Below are 25252 nucleotides of genomic sequence, written 5' to 3' on the forward strand. Positions count from 1 at the left end.
CAATGCAACAACCTTTGAACACCGTTAAATGTTATATATTAGCGAAACTGGCAACTCAATGTTGAAGATAAACTCGCGAGATTTCCTCCGAATAACGTGACTTGCTGATGGGTAATGCAGTCCACAACACTGGCGTACGTGGTCCCAGTTTCTTTCTTTAAAGACCTTGAAAAGCCCACATTTATCTAGTGCGCAGACAGCTGCAGCATTTCTTCGCGGGCGTCGTCTAAAAATAGACTCACACTCTGCTGCAGCTTGACACCTGTCGTTTAAAATCATCTTCCGAAACGTTAACAACAACAACAACAATAACGAGAAAAGAGCTGCAGAGTTGCAAGTTGTGAGAGCGACAGACCAGCCTCCTGCGAACAGAAATGTGCGCAAGGATCTACAGGGCACAGTGGCGACAGATCACATCGTAGAATTGTAAACAAGGGGTCCTTTTAAACACGAAGGTAACAAAATAGAGCATATTATCATCAATCAACATCTAGATTTAACTGCATTACTGCGTATGCATGTTTATTCATTATTACAACTATCATTCGCAAATTATCTATTTGAGGTTGTTTTTTTTCTGCGCTTATTTGTTTGAGGAAACTGACATGTGGACCAAATCTTGGTTGAGAAATATAAATTGGTGTGTTATGTGACGGAAAGTAAATGATTAACCAGCAGAGGTTTTGTAAGGCTGTTTGTGTGAGGCGTGTAATCACGTCCTCACTTCATGAGAGAGGGAGTGCTCCACGGCGGGGCTGTTGTGTTGTTAAATAAAAAGTGTTTTCTCTTTGCTCCTATTTATTTGTTCATGTACATTCGTCTGCAGTGGGGTTTCCTGAATGAGTGACCGAGTGTCCGACAGCCTTGGTGATCTGTGAAGGGCACCCATGGCCCACAGTGTGACCGACCATCAGAGCCCTCTGCCCGTGTCCGAGGCCACCGTGCTGGCTCTGCCCCCCTCCGGCCAAGCACTGGTGAGCATTGTTTCTCCATGACTCTCACGAGAATATACTTGTTGTGACACGTTTAAACAGCTTGAATGTGTAGATATGCACTACATTTATGCCTATTAATGACTTTGTTTACAAAAGCTTTACCACCTGGTCAAATTCGGTCAGGGTGTCTGTGTTAGCTATTATAGCTAAATGTTACACGTTTAACCTCGAATTTTGAAAGAATATTTCATTTCATTTAAAAAGGCAATGTTTTCTAGAAGTTACTATGAATTGTTGTGGTGTAATTCCTTTATGGTGGATATTTAAACATGTATTCTGTGTGACTCTGAGACTCCTCTCTGTGTAATGGAGCTGTTGTTGGGACATACAGTAGTAGAGCCTACACAGACTTCCGAAGGACATTCCTCTGTGCATTGCTCGAAATAGCCCGAAGGTGCCAGATAATCTGAAGCTGGCCTTGCTTTACAAAGCAGCACTGTGCATAGTGTTGAATAAGAGGTATCATGACAGCTGTTTCATTTATTTGGAGCACAAGGTTAGGGTAGGTCAGGGGCTATGCAGGACACATTTATCAACATTTTGCTATTAATACAACTTAAGCTCTTACAATTTTAAGACTTTATCAGGGGCTCAAATACACCTTCATTTCAAAACGTCATGGAAAGTGAACTGCCGTTTACCTCAAAAGGTATTTGCAACTAGGCAGGGAATTGATTATATATCCTAATCTGTAATAGTTAAAGCATAATTATACATGTAAACAAATTAGATGCAAACTGTACTCAGGTCATGAGCTGTGTTTTGTTTGTTATTTGTGCAAACTGCTCTTTTACATTACATTATATTGCATTTAGCTGACGCTTTTATCCAAAGCGACTTACAATAAGTACATTCGACCAGGAAGACACAACCTTGAAGAAAACAGAATCATAAGTACATCAGGTTTCATAGAGCCAAGCATTTCAAGTGCTACTCAACTGGCTATAGATAAGCCAGTCCTTTATTAGTATATAAGTGCTCTGTTAGCAGTTCTTTGTTAGTAATTCTATCGCTCGAGGTGGAGTCGAAAGAGATACGTTTTCAGTCTGCGCCGGAAGGTGTGTAAGCTTTCTGCCGTCCTGATGTCAATGGGGAGCTCATTCCACCATTTTGGAGCCAGGATAGCAAACCCACGTGTTTTTGCTGATGGGAACTTGGGTCCCCCTCGCAGCGAGGGTGCAGGCTGAAGCAGAGCGTAGTGCACGCGCTGGGGTGTACGGTTTAACCATGTCCTGGATGTAGGAAGGGCCAGATCCATTCGCAGCATGGTACGCAAGTACCAGTGTCTTGAAGTGAATTCTAGCAGTTACTGGAAGCCAGCGGAGGGAGCGGAGGAGCGGAGTGGTGTGGGAAGATTTAGGAAGGTTGAAGACCAGACGAGCCGCTGCATTCTGGATGAGCTGCAGTGTATTCTCTTCTTATCAGTTAGTGGGATTTTTTTATTGGGTTCAATTGTCCCTTCCAGCAAAATAAATGGTCACGGACACAAATACACACCCACACACACACACACAGATTCAGTAGTGCAGTGGTTGGTTTTATCTTGTGCGATTATGTCATAAGGGTTGTGTCACTAACTTTTAATCCACATGATATTGTGGCAGTAACTTCGCTGAGGGATACACACAGGAATGTGTGTGCTGATAAGAAATGTATGATACATTTTTGTGAGGGTCAAACAACCACATAATGACAGATACATGATTAAACATACTTTCCTTATCCCCACTAACAGAGTAACCAGTGTAAGGTTGCATAGAGTTATCTGAAGGGTCAGTGTTAATATAAGTATAATGTCAATGTGATGCAAACTTGTCTGTGTGTCCAAACAGGACCTGAGTTCCAGATGGACGGCTGTGGACTCCCTGCTGTGCGGGGCGTTCGCTGGAGCTGTTGCCAAAACAGTCATCGCACCTCTGGATCGGACCAAGATCATTTTCCAAGGTCAGAACAACATTCCTCACTAATGCTCCCTTCCAAATACAGAATCTAGTGCAGAATATGGGCTACTGTGTATGCAAGTGACTTACATTCTGAGGATAATGAAACTACTGTTTTACTGTTCACACCAGAGTTTTCACTGACTGTTGTAACTCTTCTTAACTCATTGTTAATCCTCTTAGTAGATGTTAGCCTGCTTGGGAGAGTGTGTTATAACCTGAGGTTCACTGTGTTCCTTGTTTTGTTTCACAGTGTCCTCCAACAGATTCTCAGCTAAGGTGAGTTCAGCTTTGAATCTTTTAATATGTAGTTTCACTGGCCGAGTTATAATGCAGGATTTTTTAATAACAGTACTTAATAAAAATACATTTGGTGTGTACAGCTTCTCATATTAATATTCCTTACATGTATACGATTTTTAAATTAAATATTTGTGTATTTTTTTTGACTGAAAAACCAAGAAAACAAAAACAAACAAGTAGGAATTTTAGGAATCAATATGTTTTTTATAATAAACAATTATTAAATGATTTGTTTATTCTTAAAGATCAATAGAAAAAACATCCCTTCATCCGTCTAAGCTCTCATATTATTTGTTATGCCACGTTACAACCACGCTCACCCTCGCATGCGCATTAATTATTAAAGACAACACTTGATTTCGCACCTTAAACATATTAAGATGATCATGATTGTTAGATGTGGAAAACATGAAGGGAATGTATCTCAGCTCCTGACACGACATATCCACTCCCTGCAGGAGGCGTTCAGGTTCATCTGCTGCTCCTACATGAAGGGCGGGCTGCTCAGCCTGTGGAGGGGGAACTCTGCCACCATGATCAGGGTCATGCCCTACGCTGCCATCCAGTTCACCTCCCACGACCAGTACAAAAGACTACTGGGGGGCTACTACGGCTACCAGGGCCAGTGAGTAGAGACATTGTCAGAATGAAAATCAGAAATCCTGTTTTATTTTGTTCTACAGCACAGAAATGTACATTGTTACAACAGCAAAAGCATTGTGAGGTGAAATGCAACAATACAATATAAATAAAGAGGCAATCACCATGTTATACAATTTAAATAAGTACATGACCAATGTAAAAATAATGCCTTTCAATAGAAATGGTTTATTTATTTAGAGATAAAATAGAAATGTTTTAAGTAATGTTAGCAGCGTGGTTGTAGGGATGAAACAGTGGGTTGCTGTTTGTTTTTGTATATTTGTTATTATTATTATTATTTACTACAGATTGTTGTGTTTGTTTCAGAGCTCTGCCTCCTTTCACACGCTTCCTGGCTGGCTCTCTGGCCGGCACCACTGCTGTGATGTTCACCTATCCCTTAGACATGGTGCGAGCCAGGATGGCCGTCACAGCCCGAGAAATGTAAGCACCCATCCGCTGTCTGTTACAATCCAACATCTGCTCAGATTCACCCTTGTGTGTATTAGTCCCATTGTTGTCTTGCCTTTTACAATTAAATGGACTTTTGCTGTTCATTGCATTTATTCAGAGATGGCAAAAGTACACACATCCTTTACTCAAGTAGAAGTACAGATACTCGTGTTTAAAAATACTCTGGTAAAAGTAGAAGTACTGAATGAACTTCTTTACTCAAGTAAAAGTAAAGAAGTATGGGCTTTGAAATGTACTTAAGTAAAAAGTACCCATAACTACCAACTGTTTTAAAGAGTAACTGACCTCCCTTTATATCAATAGAACAATAATGTTATTGTTGGCTAATGAATGTTTCGATGCTGAACAACGGAAACATGACACAGTTCTCATTGGTCCCTCTTCTTTAGAGAAGACCAGGAAATGATGGTTTGATCGTGTTCAAATCAATAGGCACGCAATGACTCTAAATAATAATGATCACGCCACTAAACACACATTCAAACTAAAGTAATAAACCTGTGTTGAAAATGTAAGAAGTAGAAAGTACAGATATTTGTGTTAAAAATGTAAGAAGTAAAAGTAAAAAGTCGTCAGAGAAATAAGTAGTGGAGTAAAGTACTGATACCAGAAAAATGTACTTAAGTACAGCAGCAAAGTATTTGTACTTCGCTACTTCCCACCTCTGTATTTATTACAATACAATGTGTTATGTTAAATGGTAGAGTCTGGTATATAAGCTCTTTGCTGACCCTTTTTCTTTGGACAGGTACAGCAACATCATGCATGTCTTCATGCGGATCTCCCAAGAGGAGGGTATCAGGACCCTTTACAGAGGCTTCACTCCCACTATCATGGGTGTCATTCCATATGCAGGGATCACATTCTACACCTTCGAAACCCTCAAGAAGATACACGCAGGTACTGATACGTTTGTTATTTTATAATGTCTACATTCATGTCATTAAAGTGCCATTTTACATATTGAGTTGAATACAATAAGGTGTCATTCATATCTTATCTCTTATTGTTTTGTGTTTTCTCTCACTTTAGAAAAGACCAAGCGACCGCAGCCACACCCCCATGAGCGCCTGGCTTTCGGTGCCTGCGCAGGCCTCATTGGTCAATCTGCCTCGTACCCACTGGATGTGGTGCGTCGCCGCATGCAGACGGCCGGCGTCACCGGGTCAGCGTACGCCACAGTCCTGGGGACTATGCGTGCGATCGTAACACAGGAGGGAGTCATACGTGGGCTATATAAAGGCCTGAGCATGAACTGGCTTAAAGGGCCCATTGCCGTGGGGATTAGCCTCTCCACATTTGACATCACAAACGACCTCCTGCTCAAAATGCACCAGATAGGCTTCTCTGCTCACTGAATCATTTCAAACAAGGACGAGGAACAAGCGAAGACGGATGTCAGGGAGCCGTTCAACTCTCTCACATGGTATTAATATGTTTGTGCACAGTCAGAGCTAGGCCTGCTGCACACTCCTTTTCCCTTCACAGTGTCAGAGGAGGGGAAGAGTGGACAGGAGATGCACGGAGGAACACAGTTTCTCACACTCTGGTAAACAGGATTCACTGACAGAGAGGGTGAGGAGGCAAAATGAATTGTCTTTAAATCGTTATTGATCCCACGTTGCCATCATTGTGGCTAAAGTAAATAACAAGTGAACAGTAGACAAATAAACATTTTGTTCTTGGAGGTTATGGAGCACTTGTTTGTGTTGTGTTTAAAAGATAATGCTTGCACTTTATTCAACCTAAAATGTTCTTTCAAATTAATCCGGCAGAATCAACAGAGAGAACGTGTTTGGAATGAATTGCATTGCTTTTAATTAATTTAAGGGGACATTTTATTTTTATTTTAATGAAGTTGCTTTGTTTTTCTTTGATTATTTTTAAATAGTCTAATCGTGCAGGGGTTGATTTTTTTTTTTAATGAAAGGAGATAATGCAATATCTTTTTCTTAAGATTTCAATTTTATGATGGCGCATCTGTGTGTTGAATTGAGATTGAGAAAGTTGGTGATCATGTCAGCAGGACTGCACGGTTTCACTGTCCGTCCATCCACCACGGAGGAGGAGGTGTAGTATTACAATCAGTGGTGGCTAATCATATGATACATAAATATATAACAGATTTCTATGTGATTACTATTAGGATGTCAGTTGTGTACTGTGTCCCCGTTGTTGTGCTTTGTTGTGCTTTGACTGTAAAGCGTTGCTTGCCTGAAAAATCTGCCAAAGCACTGAACAAAGGCATGCATTTAATGTGAATAAGGAGTTCATTTGCTTCCACTGCTATGTACATTTTAAAGAGACAGTATTTCCAAAGATGTACGTTTACAGGCTCATGTCAAACTGACCCTTCAATAAAGTATCCATCCACAACTCTGAGCAATGCTTTCTTCTGTCCACTTGAGGGTGCCATGTGCAAAGCTCACACCACCAGCAACACCACAGAAAGACGTGTCTTAGATTGGAATCAGGAAAAAACTCTGGTTTTCACCTTTATATATACAGTCTATGGTTTTTACTGACAGCCCAACAATCTTACGTGTTTCGGTACTTGTGGGTTACCTGTTTTTTTTCAGACTCTAAATACGCACTTTTTTCCGACTCTGTAAATGACCCATCACTGCAGAATAGGATTAAGGTTTGTTATTTTGAGAAATTAAGAAGTTCATGGGTGGAGGAGCCAGCTACCCGCTATTAAAAAATGGCGACAGATAACCCACAAGTACCTATTTGTCGTTTCTTTTTTATGTAAAAATGTGGTCTAAACACATTACCAATAAATGAACGATGTTTTGTTAGTGTATTGCGCAATGTTCCCCTCTAAGAATGTGAAATTGTAGTTGGATTTAAATGAGAAAATTATTATATTAAATATCTTATATATAATCTTTAACATATATATTGGATCGGAGAGAGAAAGAGAGTGTGTGTGTGTGTGTGTGTGTGTGTGTGTGTGTGTGTGTGTGTGTGTGTGTGTGTGTGCGTGCGTGCGTGCGTCCACTCTCTGTCAGTAGATGGCAGCATTGAGTCTCTGCTCTCTGTGCACGAGGACCATCATGGAGGTTAGTTAGGCTCCGATCTCCTCATGGCCTGAACTTGACCTGCCCTCTGCTCTCTGAGACACTCTTACTGTTATTGAACTTTTCTTTGTTTTATTTAATTTGAACAATTCTGAGAAACAAATCTCTTAATCAAGCTTCACAATCTATCATGTTATTTACACTACATATGAAATGTATACTGCAAACCATGCACACACTAATTACACACAATACATTGCTTACATCATTTATTTATTTATTTATTGGGTTGAATTCACATTTTAGTTTTTTACACAGATGCTTGATGTCAAAATTATGTTTTAATATAAGTTTTAACTAAAGAACTGAATCTTTAAAATTTAATTAAAGCTCTTGAACCATCATTAGAAAATATTTGATTTGTATTTTTTATATATCTGTTAAAAAGCAATTGATAAAAAATAAATAAATAAATAAAAACTAGTAACAAATTCAACAAAATACCCAGAAATAACTACCAATTATGAAACCTTTTTCAGCAACACATTTATTAACATTTGTAATCACATCATGTAAATAAATAGCATTTTTACACTTCCATTAAATAAAACAAGACCGAGGTCACCACACACGTAAAAAAATCCTGATATCAAAATGATCTTATTTTCTATGAAACATTACTCAAAACCACACAGGTCAAACATTTGTATTTATTAGTGGCATTTCTGAATAATGTTTAAAATGAATACAAATACATTTGTAAAACGGTATGCTGCATTCAAAAGTAATCATATTTTCCGTGCTCGTCCTATTTTGCTGCACCGGTCAGTGCGCATGAGCTGTGACAACATCTGAATATCAGGTGAGTGTGTGCCCGCTCTGTCGCATTGGTGATCATTAACCACCTGAAACCGCTTCCTGTCTTCAGCAGCTGCTCAGAGCCGTCTCCCCAACTTCTCACGTCCGAGGATGGAGAGACTCTGCCCTCCTTCCATCTGTCCATCCTCCATCCCTCCTCCTTTCCTGTCTCTATGACCTTGACTGTGAATTATGGGATATCCTGCCACCCCACAGTGTACAGCCACCCAGCCTGGTATTGCAACTGTCGAAACAATACTGGGTGGATAACATGGTCGGAGGGCGTGTGCCTGAGAGAAGCAGGAGGAGGAGGAGGAGGAGGAGGAGGAAAGATGCTTCTTGAAGGCGCCGTTGCCATAGGTAACCTGGATCTGTGCCAGGAGAGGGGAGTGAACCATTTGCATGTATTCAAATCTCGCATGAATAATTCACTTTGAAGCCCCTGCTGGAGCACTGGCAGACAATAGCTGCTCACACACAAAAATGCACATATACAGGACGAAAATGCTCACAAATACAGCCGTACCGCAAACACACACACACACACACACACACACACACACACACACACACACACACACACACACACACACACACACACACACACACACACACACACACACACACACACACACACACACACACACACACACACACACACACACACACACACACACACACACACACACAGCCTGCATGAGAAAGGTGACAAGGTTACACTGGGAGGCACACAGGAATAAAGGCTTTCTCACAACTAAATCAGATTGGGATGTGTTGAGACAGAGGCTGCGGCTGTCACATTATGTCCTTGTATTTCATGGCTTTAAAATGTTCTGCTATGTTCAGAGGAGGCCCTCTTTACCTCAACACAATAGATTCATAACCAGGCGTAGATGCTGTTTGACTTTGAGCTTATACTGTGCATGCCCCACCACAGGAAGCTGAGGAGGGAATGCATAGTAAACATATGCAGATGCACACGTTCACACCCCTGTGGTGCCCATGCAGCGAAGGCCACACTGGCTGGGATCCAGTTCACTTTGAAGGCCGGCTACGTGTTAGCTTCTCCACCACCTGGTTCCATGGCATAAATTCACCGGCATTTAAAAAGCCTTGAGAGACATTTTATCAAACATAAACGTGTCCCGTAAAGTCGCCTTGGAAAAGCCAAGAAATGTGTGAAAAAAGACCAAATCACACTGCTGCGACTATAAAACTCACTCAAGAGCAGCTATAATGCCTCCGTGCATGCATGCTGATATTTACAAGTGCTTTATGAACGTCATCCTCTCCCACTATACAACCTCGGAGCTCCATCTCCCCATAGCTCAGTCTTGTTAATTTTATAAGATCCAGCATATTGCCACTTATCGGCTGGCAGCAGTGTAAAAGCTCTGGGGTCAGTGCATTACTGAGCTGCTGGGCTCCACTCTTCCATTAGAGGGAGTGTTCAGGCTGCGTTGGCCTTCACTCAATCAAATACGGGCTCCGAAAGCTGCTCCAAGTGCAGATGAGGGGGCACAAACACACACACTTTCACACACACACACGTTCACACACACACACACACACACACACACACACCCACCCACACACACACACACACACACACACACACACACACACACACACACACACACACACACACACACACACACACACACACACACACCCACACACACACACACACACACACACACACACACACACACACACACACACACACACACACACACACACACACACACACACACACACACACACACACACACACACACACACACACACACACACACACACACACACACACACACACACACACACACACACACACACACACACACACACACACACTCTGCGCTGGCCCTCACTCTTCCCAGCCTGGAGGGGGTGACACATTCATTTGCATGCAGTGTTTGCATTTAAAGAGAGTACATGTATAGGTGTGTGTGTGTGTGTGTGTGTGTGTGTGTGTGTGTGTGTGTGTGTGTGTGTGTGTGTGTGTGTGTGTGTGTGTGTGTGTGTGTGTGTGTGTGTGTGTGTGTGTGTGTGTGTGTGTGTGTGTGTGTGTGTGTGTGTGCTGCAGCTGACATTTTCACCACTTGGCATTTGAACAGATTCAACACTAAATGAAATGTAGCTTCCCCCGATCTCTGGATCAGGTGAAACAGATGAGAGGTGGAGACGAAGCAGCAAGCAGGAATAGTAACTAGGGAGATGGGATTTAATAGAGATGCAAAAATAGAAATGTTAATAGAATGTGTGTTTGTTGGAACATGCAGTACAAAATGACTGTTCATAATCAGTGTGGAAATGAGGTCAGTGCTATGCCAATGCCTGGCAAGGTAGTGTCAAGGTCATAGGAAGTTAAGATGGGTGTTAATGTGAGCTATGGTGCAGTGCGCTCTCATAACTAATTATGATTATATAGTGAGTACATGCAGCTGACTGCTCCACCATTCTATAGTATTTCTATTGTCTGACGCTGCTGAATAAAAATGTTATATTTACGTTCCAGGAAGGGATTTCAATTCATATTGTTTCAAATTGAAAATATGGTGTTTGTTTGTTTAAAATATGTAATGTTTTGTCTAAAATATAGCCCCTTGGACATGCATGCTTTAAACAGACAGCGTTATTGATGAATTGTAATCTCAGCAATCTTATTTTGTAAGTCATTGTCCTTTCGGGCTTCTACAAATGTTTGTATTTGTTAATATGTCTTTACAAAGCAAGGGCCGTGCATTAAAAATACACTCAACTACAAAAGAGAGATGATTAATGCTAAATTGATCTATTAGCTAACTACCATTTTCACATGTTTGCAGACACATAAAGAAAGGGGCACCCTCCCGAGGCCTCAGTGCATACATGTATGTATTTCTCCTGCAGGACTAAACGTGGGGGTGGGGGGGGGGGGGGGGGGGGGAAGAAGGCTCTGACAGACTTTGCATGAGAATGGCCGGGGTCCTGTGAACCTTCTGCTCCCTGTGTCCACATTCAAAAGCATCTCTGCAGTCAGCATGACAAACTAGGCTCCAAGTTCTCTGACTTTTTAAAGCAGCCCCCACCCTCCATGTCCTGACTCCAACATAACCCCCTGTTTGGCAACCGCCCCCCCCCCCAAAACCTTGCTCCTCTGGGTGCACCCTGGGCTGAGCCTACAGATTTTAGGAGGTCTCTGTGGGGTTACCAAGTTCAGGGAAACACACACACACACACACACACACACACACACACACACACACACACACACACACACACACACACTCACACACACACACACACACACACAGACACACACACACACACACACACACACACACACACACACACACACACACACACACACACACACACACACACACACACACACACACACACACACACACACACACACACCATGTATACATCACTTCAGGGGACATTGCATTGACTTAAATGCATTTCCTGGAGACTTATCCTAACCTTAACCATAACCAACACATGCCTAACCCTTACCCTTAACCTTAACCTTAACCAAGTCTTCACCCTAAAATTAATGATTCCCCTCATGGGGACCTCCATTTTGTCCCCATAAGGGAAGCCAGTCCCCACACGTGACTATGTAAACAGATGTAGGTCCCCACAAGTATAGTAATGCTAGACCACACACACACACACACACACACACACACACACACACACACACACACACACACACACACACACACACACACACACACACACACACACACACACACACACACACACACACACACACACACACACACACACACACACACACCACACACACACACACACACACACACACACACACACACACACACACACACACACACACACACACACACACACACACACACACACACACACACACACACACACACACACACACACACACACACACACACACACAAAGAGAGACAAACGCAGATACAGCGAGCTTTTGAGAATGAGAGAAAGTTCTGAATAAAATACAGCACTAATAGATTTGTATTAGCTTTACATTTCAAATACATCACAATGAAAACTCACAATCTGAAACTGTGGAGTGTCCACCGTCTGTTTTTCTTATATCGTTGCTTTGCTACGCTTGAACATCACACATCACATCAACGTGTCTCTAAAGTCAGCCTCTCATTACACGTGATTGTGAGAACAGTCATTGGGGTCTGAAATTAGAACGCTTACATAAGAATCAAATGTTGCATGCTGGGAAGGGCCACAGCTGAACTCTAACTTGAATTCCTTGGATACTGATGCATTAGAAGGAAAACATTATTTTACATGAAATACCTTGAGCGATGTAAAAACACAGATGTTTGCACTCCGCTTGATCATCATGCACCCTTTTATAAGTGTTCATTGGGGGCAGGCACTCATTGTTCTACTTTTTTATGAAAGTGCTCTGGCTACACTCGTTTTGCTCGAATATAATAGTGATTTAAGCTTATTGTGAGTATATAAATGAACAATTTATATATGTCTATATATAGATATATAATTATCACTGGACCATGTTGTGTCAATGGGTGCTTTATATCATAGTAGATTTAATGTACTCTTGTTAATCAGAATTGTATATTTGTTGTGTTAGTGCATAGATGATGCCATTATAAAAGTCATTTTAATCCTGAGGGCCGAATACACTCCTCATAGTCGGCTCTTTCTGTGTTATGATGGACAGTTAAGATGCTATTTAATTAACACACTCGGGAAATAGAAATGTACTCTATTTTGGAGTACATTACAGTCTAAATTGTAAAACATATAATTGCATCATTTCTAAAATATAGTCATAGTTATTTTTGACTAATATGACAAAAGGGCAATTTAAACACATTGGTTTTTATTCATCAAAACTAATGACCACATTTTGATTATCGTGGAATAATTCTGTGTGCTTGGTTGATTTGTTTCTTCTTCTAATGAATATAATCTCCCTCTGGTTCCTGTGCGGTTTGTGTGATATGCACATGTAACCAATAGGAATAGATGGGTGTGGATGCTCAAAAAAGACCGACATTAAAGGAAGATATTTTATTCTTTACATCACAGGAATAACACAATATAAATGATCTAACTTTGATATAATACAATTAAAAAAGATTACTCATTTTAAATGAGAGCCTGTGGTTTTATTCCAACACTTTAGCTCGTCATTGTAAAGCAAAAAAACAATTCAATATAAATAAAACTACATTATCTTCATCTCTCCTTAATTGCGGTTTCCATGCAGTAAAAAGACACACACCCTCCCTTTTAATGCTCTTAGTTGTTTCCACTGCAGGCGAGCTTTGTGCAGCATTGTCCTGCTGTGTAAGGCCTTTGTGTTGTTAACGGACCATGTTAGAGACTCCGTCCACAAACAAACATCTGAGTAATTAAAAGACAATTAGATGACCCCTGAGGGTTTGTTAAGGTCAGCTTTTACAAACCAGTGTAGTAATAAACCCTGAGAAGCTGTGTTGATTACGTATTTGTATGTTTGTTAACTCTCCTTAAGATTAATTGTACATTGTCCGTGACATAAACAAACATCTATCCTAATGTGTGGCCTTTTAATGGTTTATTTAAACATATACATTTTTGATGTAGTCTGTTTTAGTTTGTCTGAATGTTTCATTTAACTTTCAGTTTCTCCTTCCACTTAAATGTTGTTTTATTAAGCGGTGTTATTAAGTGTAAGACACTCTGGAAAACAAGATTACCCTTCTACAATAACATCTTAAATAATAATGTATTTTATTTACTCCTTTTCTATATCAAATTTGCACAAGTACAGTAAATAAATGGATTACATTTTTCCTAACAAAATAATGTTATACGGATATATCAAACATAACATAACTCAAGAATAAATATAGATGTGTAAAGTCTTTAAAAAGACTAACAAGTAATTATATCTTTTAACACAAATGTTTCACGCTGGTCTCCACATTTGACATCAGGAGGGAGCAGGCCTCGCTGTCAAACACTGTATCCAGAGTGTATGTGACATGATCCGTAACTCTATCTATAGGTGTGATGGTATCATTCCCACCATTAAAGAGGTTTTCCACCTTCCCAATGACCTCCGCCTCGCCTCACAGGACACAGAAAACGACCTGATGGCAATGCCTTTCACTGTACAGAGGCTACGCTCAGATGTGTGTGTGCTTGTGTGTGGAGGGTGGGTCACACCGTGCACAGACTCCAGTGTCTGTGGACAGCCTGTAGAGTTTGGCCTTCTCCCTGGTGTTAGTGGGGGAATCTAGCATGGCCAGTAAGCGTGTATATCAGGCCATCTCACGGCTGGCTGGACGCTCCCTGGGTGGCCCACCATGGTCAATACTGCACTGGTGACTGGACACACAGAATGGGATAATCTCCTACTTTCTTTCAGGGCCATGGCGCGCACGCACACACGTGCACACACACACACACACCTTTTATGCTGGCCTGGCCATGGAGGCTTGCCTGGCCCTAATTTCAGGTCAGGACAAGTCAGGGGGAGGCCGAGGGTTTGGGAACCCGGAGCGAGAGAGGGAACAGTGTTGTTGGGTGAGAGTGGAGGGTGAGGTTGGGGGGGGGGCAGCCCATTTCAGCCAGAGCAGTGGAGCACACTGGGGCCTCGCCTCTACTGGCTGTTGGGGGGAAAACAAAAGGAGGTGTGATCCCCACAAAACATAGGACCAGAATGTGTGTGTGTGTGTGTGTGGTTATGAATGTGTATCATTGTTCAGAGTTTCCTTCAGCTCCAGCAACTCGCTTCGACACCCCTGCTGCTCACACACAAAGGCACCTAATTGACACCACAGATTTAGGCCACTAGGTTTAACTGTTCCCCTTCCAGCCCTTCAGCCACTGCTGGAATAATCAGAGTAATCCAAGGGAACATATAGCTTCTCATGCCACATCTTAGAGGAGTGTTGGATATGAGGCAGCAGCGCCTGGTAATATTCTGCAGTCAATAAAACCAGTTTGTTGATGATCTAGTCGGCTCCTTCTTATTTGCACCTTAATCTCAGCCCGAGTTCATTTCCCTCAAGAGACGTCACAAATACAGTTTCATATTCTTTAAAAAGCTCAAACAAATATGAATCTTCTGAAGTTTTTACTGTAGCAAACGTCATTAAAACAGGAAAATAAAGGATATGTCTGGGACTATATCAGAAGCAAATAATACATATTTGAAAAGGAGTGTTTAAAGTATATACCAGAACAGTGCCTCATTGTTATACAGGAAAACGTCAAGGTTAAAAAGCACAGAGGGATAAGATGGATCAGGCTTTGGACACACACTTCATTCTTGTTTGTATTCGCTAATTCAGTTTTTGTATCTTTTTTTTATTTGATTGACAAGAAGAAAAAGATAGGATATCATAATCAGATCATATAACGTTTTCTTTCAGCTTATATATTCTCAGCAAGAAAATAAACATTACTGACATGCATAGAAACAATAATTGAATTGAAGAGAAAAAAACAACTTCGACAAACTTTCATTTCAAATTGTTCAACTTTATTGAAAATATATATCATGGCAACACTTTTGGGATTCTGCAATCATTATAAAATAAACGAGTTCATTATTGTATGAATACGATTGTGTAGTTATGTATGGGGACATCATGTCCCACAGAAAGGAGGAAAGTAATTCAACCGTGACAAACGATTTTCCAGTCAAATACTTGACTACGTTTGGAAAGAAGGACCCCTCGGGGTCTCATCCAATCTTCGCCCTAAAATTGCTCTCAAATATAGTAATTCATATCTAATGAAGCTAATTTTGAAAAATATTGCAGAGCAGCACAATGTAACACTTAAGACAGCTCTTACATCGATTCAATCTTTTAAACTTACCTTTTAGAAGTGGCTCCAACCTACCTGTCCACATCCACAAAGACTGACGACTAGAAAACTGAAGTCACTTTATTGATGTGTGTCTAACTGACTGTTCTTGCACGTTACCCATACGTGGCCAGGCTAAACATGCTCAGAGAAATGAGCTACAGACAGCATGTGTGCTTCGTCACTGTCGCTGCTTTCCCCTCCATGTTGGCACTCCTGACTGGCTGCATCTGTGGAGACATGAACAAAGGAAAGGACAGTGATTAGTGAAAAGAAGGCTCCTTACACGGCACAATTATCTCCGTAATATTCTTCTTATTCTCTGTGTTCTTAAAGCACATAAACTAAAATACAGGGAGTCGACATATGTAGCTGTACGTTTAACAGAAGCTTTGTGCTTAATCATGCTCTCTGCATACAGCCAGCTGGGATGACGCTGTCTGTGTCATCATCTTTCCAGACACACCAAACTGTTCATTTTTACTGCAAGGAGGGGGGGGGGGGGGCGTTGGGTTTGTGCAGATACGGTTGTGCGTTTGTTTGTGCGTCTATCAGCTGTCTGTATCAATGCTGTGCATAACCCCTGAGCTAGCAGACAGTCATGGGTCAAAGGTCTAGGTAGAGCCTGTCTGGGCTTCCTGGCTGACCCCAACGTTTGCAGCACAAACACACACACACACACACACACACACACACACACACACACACACACACACACACACACACACACACACACACACACACACACACACACACACACACACACACACACACACACACACACACACAGAGGGGGGATGGGTTGCCCCCCACCAGACTAATATCACCTTTGGGATTAGGATCCAGACAGAAACACACACACACACACACACACACACACACACACACACACACACACACACACACACACACACACACACACACACACACACACACACACACACACACACACACCACACACACACCACACACACACACACACACACACACACACACACACACACACACACACACACACACACACACACACACACACACACACACACACACACACACAGAGAGAGCGAGAGATCTGCTTGGTCATAAAACCGGACGGTCGCAGTGCATGACGCAGAGAGAAGCAGCAGAGATGCTGAGTCTCAGAAGGCCATCTAATTATCTTTCAGCGACGAGTTAAAAAGGGGAGACTGGGGAGACTCCAGCGTCGCCATGGAGAGCGGAGGAAGCAGCTAACACAGAGTTAGCTAGCTACATCGTGGTGTTGTTGCACCGGGTGAAAGAGCAGCTAACAAGAGCTTTGTTTGTTGCTAAATCTCCCTTTCATATGTCAAGCTGCTAATTGCATTTACCCTCAGCACGGATGCAGCGAGAGCAGGAAGAGAGACCAGAGCACCAAACCTGAGAAAGCAACATCAGCATGCCAGACGCTTGTATAAAAAAAAACGCAAATCAAAGAGAAGCGAGACTGCAGGAAGAAAAAAGGTCAAATTCAGAGAAGCTGACGGGCTTCACTGCCGGGCCATCGGGAAAACTCCCCAAATAAGCCCCAGTGTTAAGCCTGCTAATCCCCGGTATTATTGCAACATCTGTGAGGTCTAGAGAGGCTCTGCCAGTGATTAGAAAGACAGATGTAAACAATATCCTGGCTGTAAAGGAGAAGAGAGGAGAGAGCTTGGCTGATCTGAGTAACACTTTGCTGGAAGGATAAGGAAAGTAGAGATAGATCGAGATGAAAGGTGGAGAATATAAAGCAGGTAAAGTGGGAGAGAGTGAGTCTAGAGGGTCAAATTAAGAAGAGGAAGTGGAGGATTGATGAACAAGAGAAGGAAGATATTTTGGAGGAATGGGTGTGAGATGTAAAGAAAGGAGCTCCGTTAGCTTGAGGACGTCAGGTTGGAATAAGTGGAGGGTTGATAGAATACAGTAGATGGGGGAGGAGGAGGGAGACAGAAGGTGACAGCATGAGGGGAGAAGGAGCAGCAGATTGGGAGACGGCGGACCCGGGGCCGGGGGTGCCCCGACCGGCTGACGAGACACCAGGGAGACGTGCCTAATTTATGCAGAGTTAGGCTGAGGAGTGGAGGGTGTCTGGGACCCCCTCAATAGCCCTGAGAACCAAGGGGAGCAGCTATGGGTGCTAGCTGTGTGAGCGCATGGGGGAGGGGAGGGGAGGGGGGATGGGGGAAGTCTCCCTGTTTCTTTTTAGAGAGACAACACTGGGGGGGGGGGGGATGCTGCTCTCTCTGCTCAATTCAGGCAAGGCTGTCCGTCTGCGTCCCATTAAGGTTCGGGACAGGGCATGGGGAACGAGGCGGTGAAGGGGAGAGGGAGGACGGGAGGAGAAGAGAGGCCATGCTTAACTCCCCCCCCCCCCCCCCCCCCCCCGCTCTAGTCTTCTTCTCCAGTCTGGCCACCTATTAGATCCACAGAGCTGTCCGTCTGCTTCTCTGCATACTAATTCCCCATTACCACAGCCTGCCTGAACGTGAGCGAGGAGCAGAGTCGGACGACATCAGACGAGGACTCTGTGATGGGTTTGTTGTGTGAGAGGCCGTGAGAGTACTTCAGCATCAAGGCAGGACACAGGAGTGGACTGTGGTGTTTGCCTAATATCGGCCTTTGGTGACATTAGACATCATCTTTTCTATACCTTATTATCAAGATTTCGATTATTTAGTTTATTGTTGTTATTATATTTGTTTGCACATCACTAGGGATTGCTTATTAAAACCAAGTCCATCCTGCATTACGGTACCACCAGTCATTCTTAACCTGGTGTGTGTGTGTGTGTGTGTGTGTGTGTGTGTGTGTGTGTGTGTGTGTGTGTGTGTGTGTGTGTGTGTGTGTGTGTGTGTGTGTGTGTGTCCACTGAGAGGCGGAAAGGACAGCCAGGCAGGTTGATGGTTGAGTGTGTTGATGCAGGCAGACAGTTTAATGACAGTCCTCACCCCTGAACATACAAGCCAATGAGCGCCTGGCACGCTCGCAGATGTACACACACCGTATGACACCTGCACATATATGTGTGATGTATGGTGTGGCTTTCTCTGAAAAAGACACAGGCCGGTGAAAATGAAATGGAAAGAAATCTCTCTCTGTGTATGACCCTGTAAAAAATAACTAAGCCGGCTAGAAACAGGCGCGTCTTCTGACCCTCGCTTTATTGTGTTAATAATAAACAAGTTTTGAGTTTGTCCCTTTGCACATTCACACCTTTCACCACGAATCTTATAAACAAGATTTATATAGATGACAATGCACAAAACTATGGCAAACCTGTCATAAGCAATGATAAATGAAACTCTGGTATGTGCTCTGAATCGACATGCTTGCTAGCAGCACTGTTTTAGTAAGGAACCGTGCCGAGCAAAGCGCTTCTCAGGAGCTCCACAGAAGCCTCGCACTGTGCTTTCTTTGTAAGTTGTGCCTGGCCATGGCCTTGCATCTTATTCAGCAGGACCTGCTCGGGTCTGGACTTGAATTTGGAGCCCAAACAAAGACATAGAGCCACCTCATTAAAAAAACATGTCATTGGATCAGGCCCGGGCTGAATTGTGTGATTTTCCCTCCTACCATAAGTGGCCGTGACTGAGCGTCGGGCTGAATGAGAGGCCGTATAGAGGCCTACCAATGGAGCGCCACGCCACATCCCTATGGGAACCATCCCCTCACAGAGGGGGGCACATTTAAAGCTTTGTTGATCTGTTAACACAGCTTTCTAAAACGCCTCTTTATGGACTCAGCTAAGCAAACTGCAGCCCCTGATTTTCTTGCGCCAGACGGAAAAAGTAAAAAAAAAAAGGGAAACAAGAAAGGAGAAAGGAGACAGTGAAAGGAAACAGAATAAGTGGAGAAAAGAAGCTGTTTAAGCAAAATGAAAGAAAAAACGTGATACAAGCAAGCACCAGAAATCAAGTAAACAGATTAAAGAATTAACAGCCACATTTAGAAATTATATTTTACTAGTTCAAATTGACCCTTAATGCCTCGCCAAGACATGAACATATACTCCGATGCAGAGGACTCTGAACACCTGCTCCCACTGCACTGCATCACCTGAGAAGTGAACTTTGCAGCAGCGGATGCAGCAGAACCAGGTCATTGACAAACTGCACCGTCTCACCGTGTCCTCTGGTACTGTCAGAACACGTTTACCCAGAGGACTACAGCATCCTGCTGCTGGAACAATAGCTTTGTGTGGGACTGTGTATGCGTGACAAACACACTCCTGGCTGGGAAACCTGCGCTGGAGACTTAGTCGGTCTCACAGGGCGCTCAGGACGACAGAGAAATGAATAACAATGAACTTGTTCAGAGTCAAGTTCAGAACATAAGAGATGAACCAGAGCTGAGGAGCACAGCCATATCATCTGTGTGTGTAGGTCTATGTGTGTGTGTGTGTGTGTGTGTGTGTGTGTGTGTGTGTGTGCATAATTGTGTCATCGCGCTCAGGAAATATCTTAATATGTGCCGAGCACTGGGCTCCATAGAAGAACACACACACACACACACACACACACACACACACACACACACACACACACACACACACACACACACACACACACACACACACACACACACACACACACACACACACACACACACACACACACACACACACACACACACACACACACACACACACACACACACCTTCTTGCTCTCTCACTCCCCTCCCCATCTTGCCGTGCACATGCAGCAAGGACCCCATCCTCGCATTTCTATTGCCGTCTGCTGCGCGCCTGATGAAAAAGCAGAGAGGGGTGCACATGTCTAAAGGCAAGAAAACGCACATTTGTAAATCACAGCCCCAATATAAACATTGGGTATAATAGGGGTTTCTCATGCACATTGGCAGGGCTCCACCTCGCCATGAGCTCCATCAGGCGTGTTGCACGTTTCTCAGCCTGCTACAGGAGAACATGTGACTGAACAGCCTCCACCCGGCAGAGATGATGATCCGCGCAGCTGAGAAAGCATCTGAATACATTTATATAAAGATTGTGCCACGTTGACAGAGGCAACTGCTGAGAATGCACCGTGCTCATCATTGTCCCCAAAAATCAGAGTAATGATTGAAATGTGGAGCGGAGGGAGGGGAGGGGGGAGTAAAGCGGGAAATGGTCACTTTATTCTGGGAAGAAACTGGGGAGATGCTGGCAGCCCCTGTCCCCCTTCATGGTAATGACATCAGCCGTGCAGGAACCAGAGATGTACGCAGAATAATACAGAGGATAGGAAGTAGCACTAAGAGCAAAATAAACACAAATAATTGTCACAGCCCATGAGATTAAGACTGGTTGGAGATTTGATCAAGATTAAGTTTGTGGCCTTTATGATGAACAAGGTAATCACATCGCCTTAACTGAGATGCTAAAATAAACACAATTGCGGACAAATGTGCCAACACTCACGAGACACAAAGACAAAGCTCTTCACCAGCGCTCTAAATATCTCATCACAATGTAATCACGCAAGATGTGGTATAACTGATGCACGTAGATGGTGCCAACATATGCAAGGATATCTGGGGATATCTACAATTTATCTTATAAAATGTAGTATAGGGAAACATTGAAGAATGTTTCTGGGTGAATTATTTCGCTTCCCTCTGGGAAAAATAAATCCTGCAAGGATGTTCTGTAGAGTAGCTTCAAAATACTGCAGATATGAGACCTGTTTCCGTAACACAGCAGAGATATTCCGGCTCCAGATTTTATTAGGAGATAAACTGACCAGATTGTACTGTAACACATTTAGAGGATAGGATTCCAGTAACCTTTTAATCAAATAGATGGGACATAAAGGTGAGCGTGGCCTCAGGTACTGAGCGGCTTTTGGAAGCAGCACTTTAATTTTGAAAATAAAAACAGGCAGGCAACAGTGGAGCGCGGTAGAGCCCTGTGATAAACCTCTTGCAGATATAGTCAGCTGGCCAAACCATCCTGTCAGATCAGTGCCTGAGGAGAGGCAGAGGGGGGAAGAGAGGCGGCGAGAAGGGGAAGAGAGCAAAACACGGGTGAAAAGGGTCAGCAGGGAGGAAGGCTAAACCCCAGAAGCAAGCAAAAGATTGTGTGTGCAGTGCATTTATATTTCAATGTGTGTGTGTGTGTGTGTGTGTGTGTGTGTGTGTGTGTGTGTGTGTGTGTGTGTGTGTGTGTGTGTGTGCGTGTGCGTGCGTGTGTGTGTGTGCGTGTGTGTGTCAACCCCAGCTGGGCAGACATTTACTTGACATGCTGATAGGGATTTAAGCAGTGGGTGGGTGGTGTGTCGGACCAAGGTGAGTGAATGAGCAGAGAAGGGGAGCTGGTGGGGATCGGAGGATGATGGGGGGTCGGGGGTGGGGGGGCAGACCAGAGGGGCTCACAAAACTGCCGTTACTAAGCTTGATTTCAGCGCCAGTTGAGACGATTAGAAGACGGAGGCAGAAATGAGAAGGAAAACAGGGAGGGAGGTGGGTTTTTATAGGAGAACCCTTCGGGCTATGGAAGAGAACGGGGACTGGTCTATTGAGGTGATGAGGGAAAGCAGGTCTTTCTTTCAGACAGTCTAATGAAGCATGAGTCCCCGATGAAGAATGGAGGCAGGCTACCGCAGGGTGGGTTACCTTGCGTCTCCTCTCCCCTTTCTCCGTCCTCTCTTTCCCACATCCCCCGTTTCTTCATCCCCTTCCTCATGCGCTGCATTCCGCGGTTCCTAAAGGGCTTCCACTGTTTATTTCAAAGAGGCGTAACGTGCCGCAAGCTCACGCACTAGCCTCTCAGATGATTTAATGAAATGGCAATGATACAGTGGCGAGCTGCATTTCACCAATAAAGAGGATTGCTATTGATGGGCAGCTTCATCAAGGAAATGGAACATACGGCAAGGCAATATATAATATAAGCAAATAGCCCGGGGTAAGATTCAGTAAAATATATTAGATCAGAAATCTATCTGAATTTTAAAATGTGATGAGTTAAAATGATTTCTTTATGGATCCAACAAAATCCTTTAAAACAGGTCAATTTAATGGCTGACATAGATATCTGATTGTGGTGTTCACATACGATGAACCCAGAGCAGACATGTTAAATTACAAGAGGCAGCAGACTGAGACAGACAGGGGGGCTGTCAAAGTGTCTGACTGGGTTTGACTGGGGGTTGTTTGACCAGGGGGTTGACGGGGGGGGGGCTGCAGGACTGATTTCTGGCTGGATTTGGCTCCGGGCCGGCTGGAGACTGGCCAGAGGCTGACAGAAGGGGGGTGGGTTCCCCTGCTTCTCTGCTCAAGTTGTCCCTGAAGCAAAGCAATAAGAAGCAGCTTATAAAATAAGCAAACACGGAGGCAGCTTACCGATAGTCAGCCAACCAGCCGGGGATGAACGGCAGATGAACCACACACACACACACTATACGCAGCACTGATACCCCCCACACCCCTGACCTTGACCCCTGAGGTCCCTCCTAACCCGTTTCTGAATGGAAGTCAGTGCAGCTGGGGCGTCTAGCCATGAACTAACCGCATCTCCTCCGCCGCACAGCCCCCTCATCCCCTAATCATTTAGCCCGTTCCCACGCTTGATGACTGGGATGCTGTCCCTGCATCTGAATGGTGCAATTTAATATTGATATGGCCGCCATGGTCCTTTTCTGTCTGTTTCTAAGGGCAACAACAATCCCAGGATTTTCTGTGGTTTGTCTGAATTATCTGCCAAACATTAATCCCAATGTTTTATTTTCAATTCGGGAGGCTTTTCTTTGATTCCGCACAATATTATTCCTCGCTGCTTTAAGCCTCAAATTGCATCTGCAGTCCCTCTAAATGGTTCACTCGTATAAACCATACAGCCTGAGCACATAAATACGCCGTATAATGTATGTGTAAGTGTGTGCGAGTGTGTGTGTGTGTGTGAGCTCATACACGTCAATTGAGGGAGTTCAAACCCCTCCACCTTCACATTTTCATTACGGCCAAATTTCAGGCCTGTGCTACAGCAGCGTGGCCTTTTGCAGGCGAGCAGGCAGTTTAATCAAATATACAGCACTACTCCATTTTCATTTCCTTTTCATACAGCCTCCATTCCACTACGGCTTCATAATTCTCCCCTCAGAGCTGTCTCGGCCGTCTGAGTGTTTGCAGCCTGTTGAAATGACATAATCAGTGACTTGGATAAATGTCTGACTGTTTTTCCCTGAGTCTATAATCAGACTTGGGGCTCAGTGTAGCAGTGTTGAGGAAACAGCAGCAACACTTGACTCAGGATTCACTTCGTATAGAGGAAAGTTTCACATAGGGAATTTGGCTTAGTTTCAATGAATTGTATTTATTTTGATGTGCCAAGTAAGTCTTGAAAAATAAAACGATTGTCATTACAAACAGAAGCTCGAAAATATGCTGTGTTTCAAATAAATATTGGTCAGAGGCAATCTTTTTAACAAATTGACTCTTTTGGACAGAGTGTACGTCTTAATACTTAATGTGTTATAAATAATGGGAAAATGTTACGACTTAAATTCAATGCAAAATAAGTAGCATTGTTAATTATATAGTGTATATTACAGATATTTAAATATACAGTATAAGCATTTAAAGAAAGACAAATGTGGATTAAAAATACTGTTCTGATTATTTGGAAGCTTCTACATAAAATGTTAATCGAGGCATTACATCCATATAACAAAAGGTTACTGCGATGATAACGTCCAATAAGGAAAATATGCAAATTAGAGAGTTTACCCTTTGTGCTATATTTAGAAAGATATAAACACAGCTATTCAAATGTCTTCTTTTCATTTAAGTGATCAAGTGCTTGGAGGAAGAAAGTGATCACTTATTTGTCTAAAGAAAGAAAGACTTGGATCTGGCCAAGATGAATTGAGTGATGGCTGTAAATGCTTTCAGCAACTATTACTTCAGTGGGTGGAACACATTTAATCAATACCTAAGCAAATAAAAAGCAACAGTGGGCAGTCTGAATGAGGAAAGCTGCAAATGAACAAATGAACAATCCACTTCCATGCTGCTCCACGGAGAGGACGTGAATACACGCTTAAAGGCCGGGTTTGGATCATTTGGTAAAACGGTCCAAGGGTTAAGGCCATTTCCAAATGTGTATCCTATGTTGGGAGATCGTATATATTTCACTCTAACCGAATGATGTATATAAAGTTACAATCATTTTATAATAACATTGTA

At 43.1% G+C, this 25252-nt stretch overlaps 1 protein-coding gene and 1 long non-coding RNA gene across 2 annotated transcripts in view; one reads left to right on the top strand and one right to left on the bottom strand.

Moving 5' to 3' along the window:
* The first annotated feature begins 111 nt into the window (after positions 1-111).
* On the top strand, positions 112-6730 carry LOC117445794 (mitochondrial coenzyme A transporter SLC25A42-like). Its single transcript, XM_034081665.2, has 8 exons — positions 112-455; positions 827-974; positions 2828-2939; positions 3189-3214; positions 3697-3863; positions 4208-4324; positions 5103-5254; positions 5387-6730. The coding sequence occupies exons 2-8, from the start codon at positions 888-890 to the stop codon at positions 5710-5712; spliced, it is 987 nt and encodes a 328-aa protein (XP_033937556.1). The 5' UTR covers positions 112-455; positions 827-887; the 3' UTR covers positions 5713-6730.
* Positions 6731-15764: 9034 nt separating this feature from the next.
* LOC117445117 (uncharacterized) overlaps positions 15765-25252 on the bottom strand; it is a 37122-nt gene continuing 27634 nt past the window's right edge. The window contains exon 4 of the long non-coding RNA XR_004551934.2: positions 15765-16301. This is a non-coding gene — a long non-coding RNA (uncharacterized lncRNA). The remainder of the gene's footprint in view (positions 16302-25252) is intronic.

This window comes from Pseudochaenichthys georgianus, chromosome 4, assembly GCF_902827115.2.
Source record: "Pseudochaenichthys georgianus chromosome 4, fPseGeo1.2, whole genome shotgun sequence".
NCBI classification, from domain to species: domain Eukaryota; kingdom Metazoa; phylum Chordata; class Actinopteri; order Perciformes; family Channichthyidae; genus Pseudochaenichthys; species Pseudochaenichthys georgianus.

Bases quoted from the DNA above. Each gene is read 5' to 3' on its own strand.
- LOC117445794 (XM_034081665.2), top strand. From the start codon at position 888: ATGGCCCACAGTGTGACCGACCATCAGAGCCCTCTGCCCGTGTCCGAG. The intron at 3,864-4,207 runs GTGAGTAGAGAC...TGTTTGTTTCAG, and splicing joins TACTACGGCTACCAGGGCCA to AGCTCTGCCTCCTTTCACAC. The intron at 5,255-5,386 runs GTACTGATACGT...CTCTCACTTTAG, and splicing joins CCTCAAGAAGATACACGCAG to AAAAGACCAAGCGACCGCAG.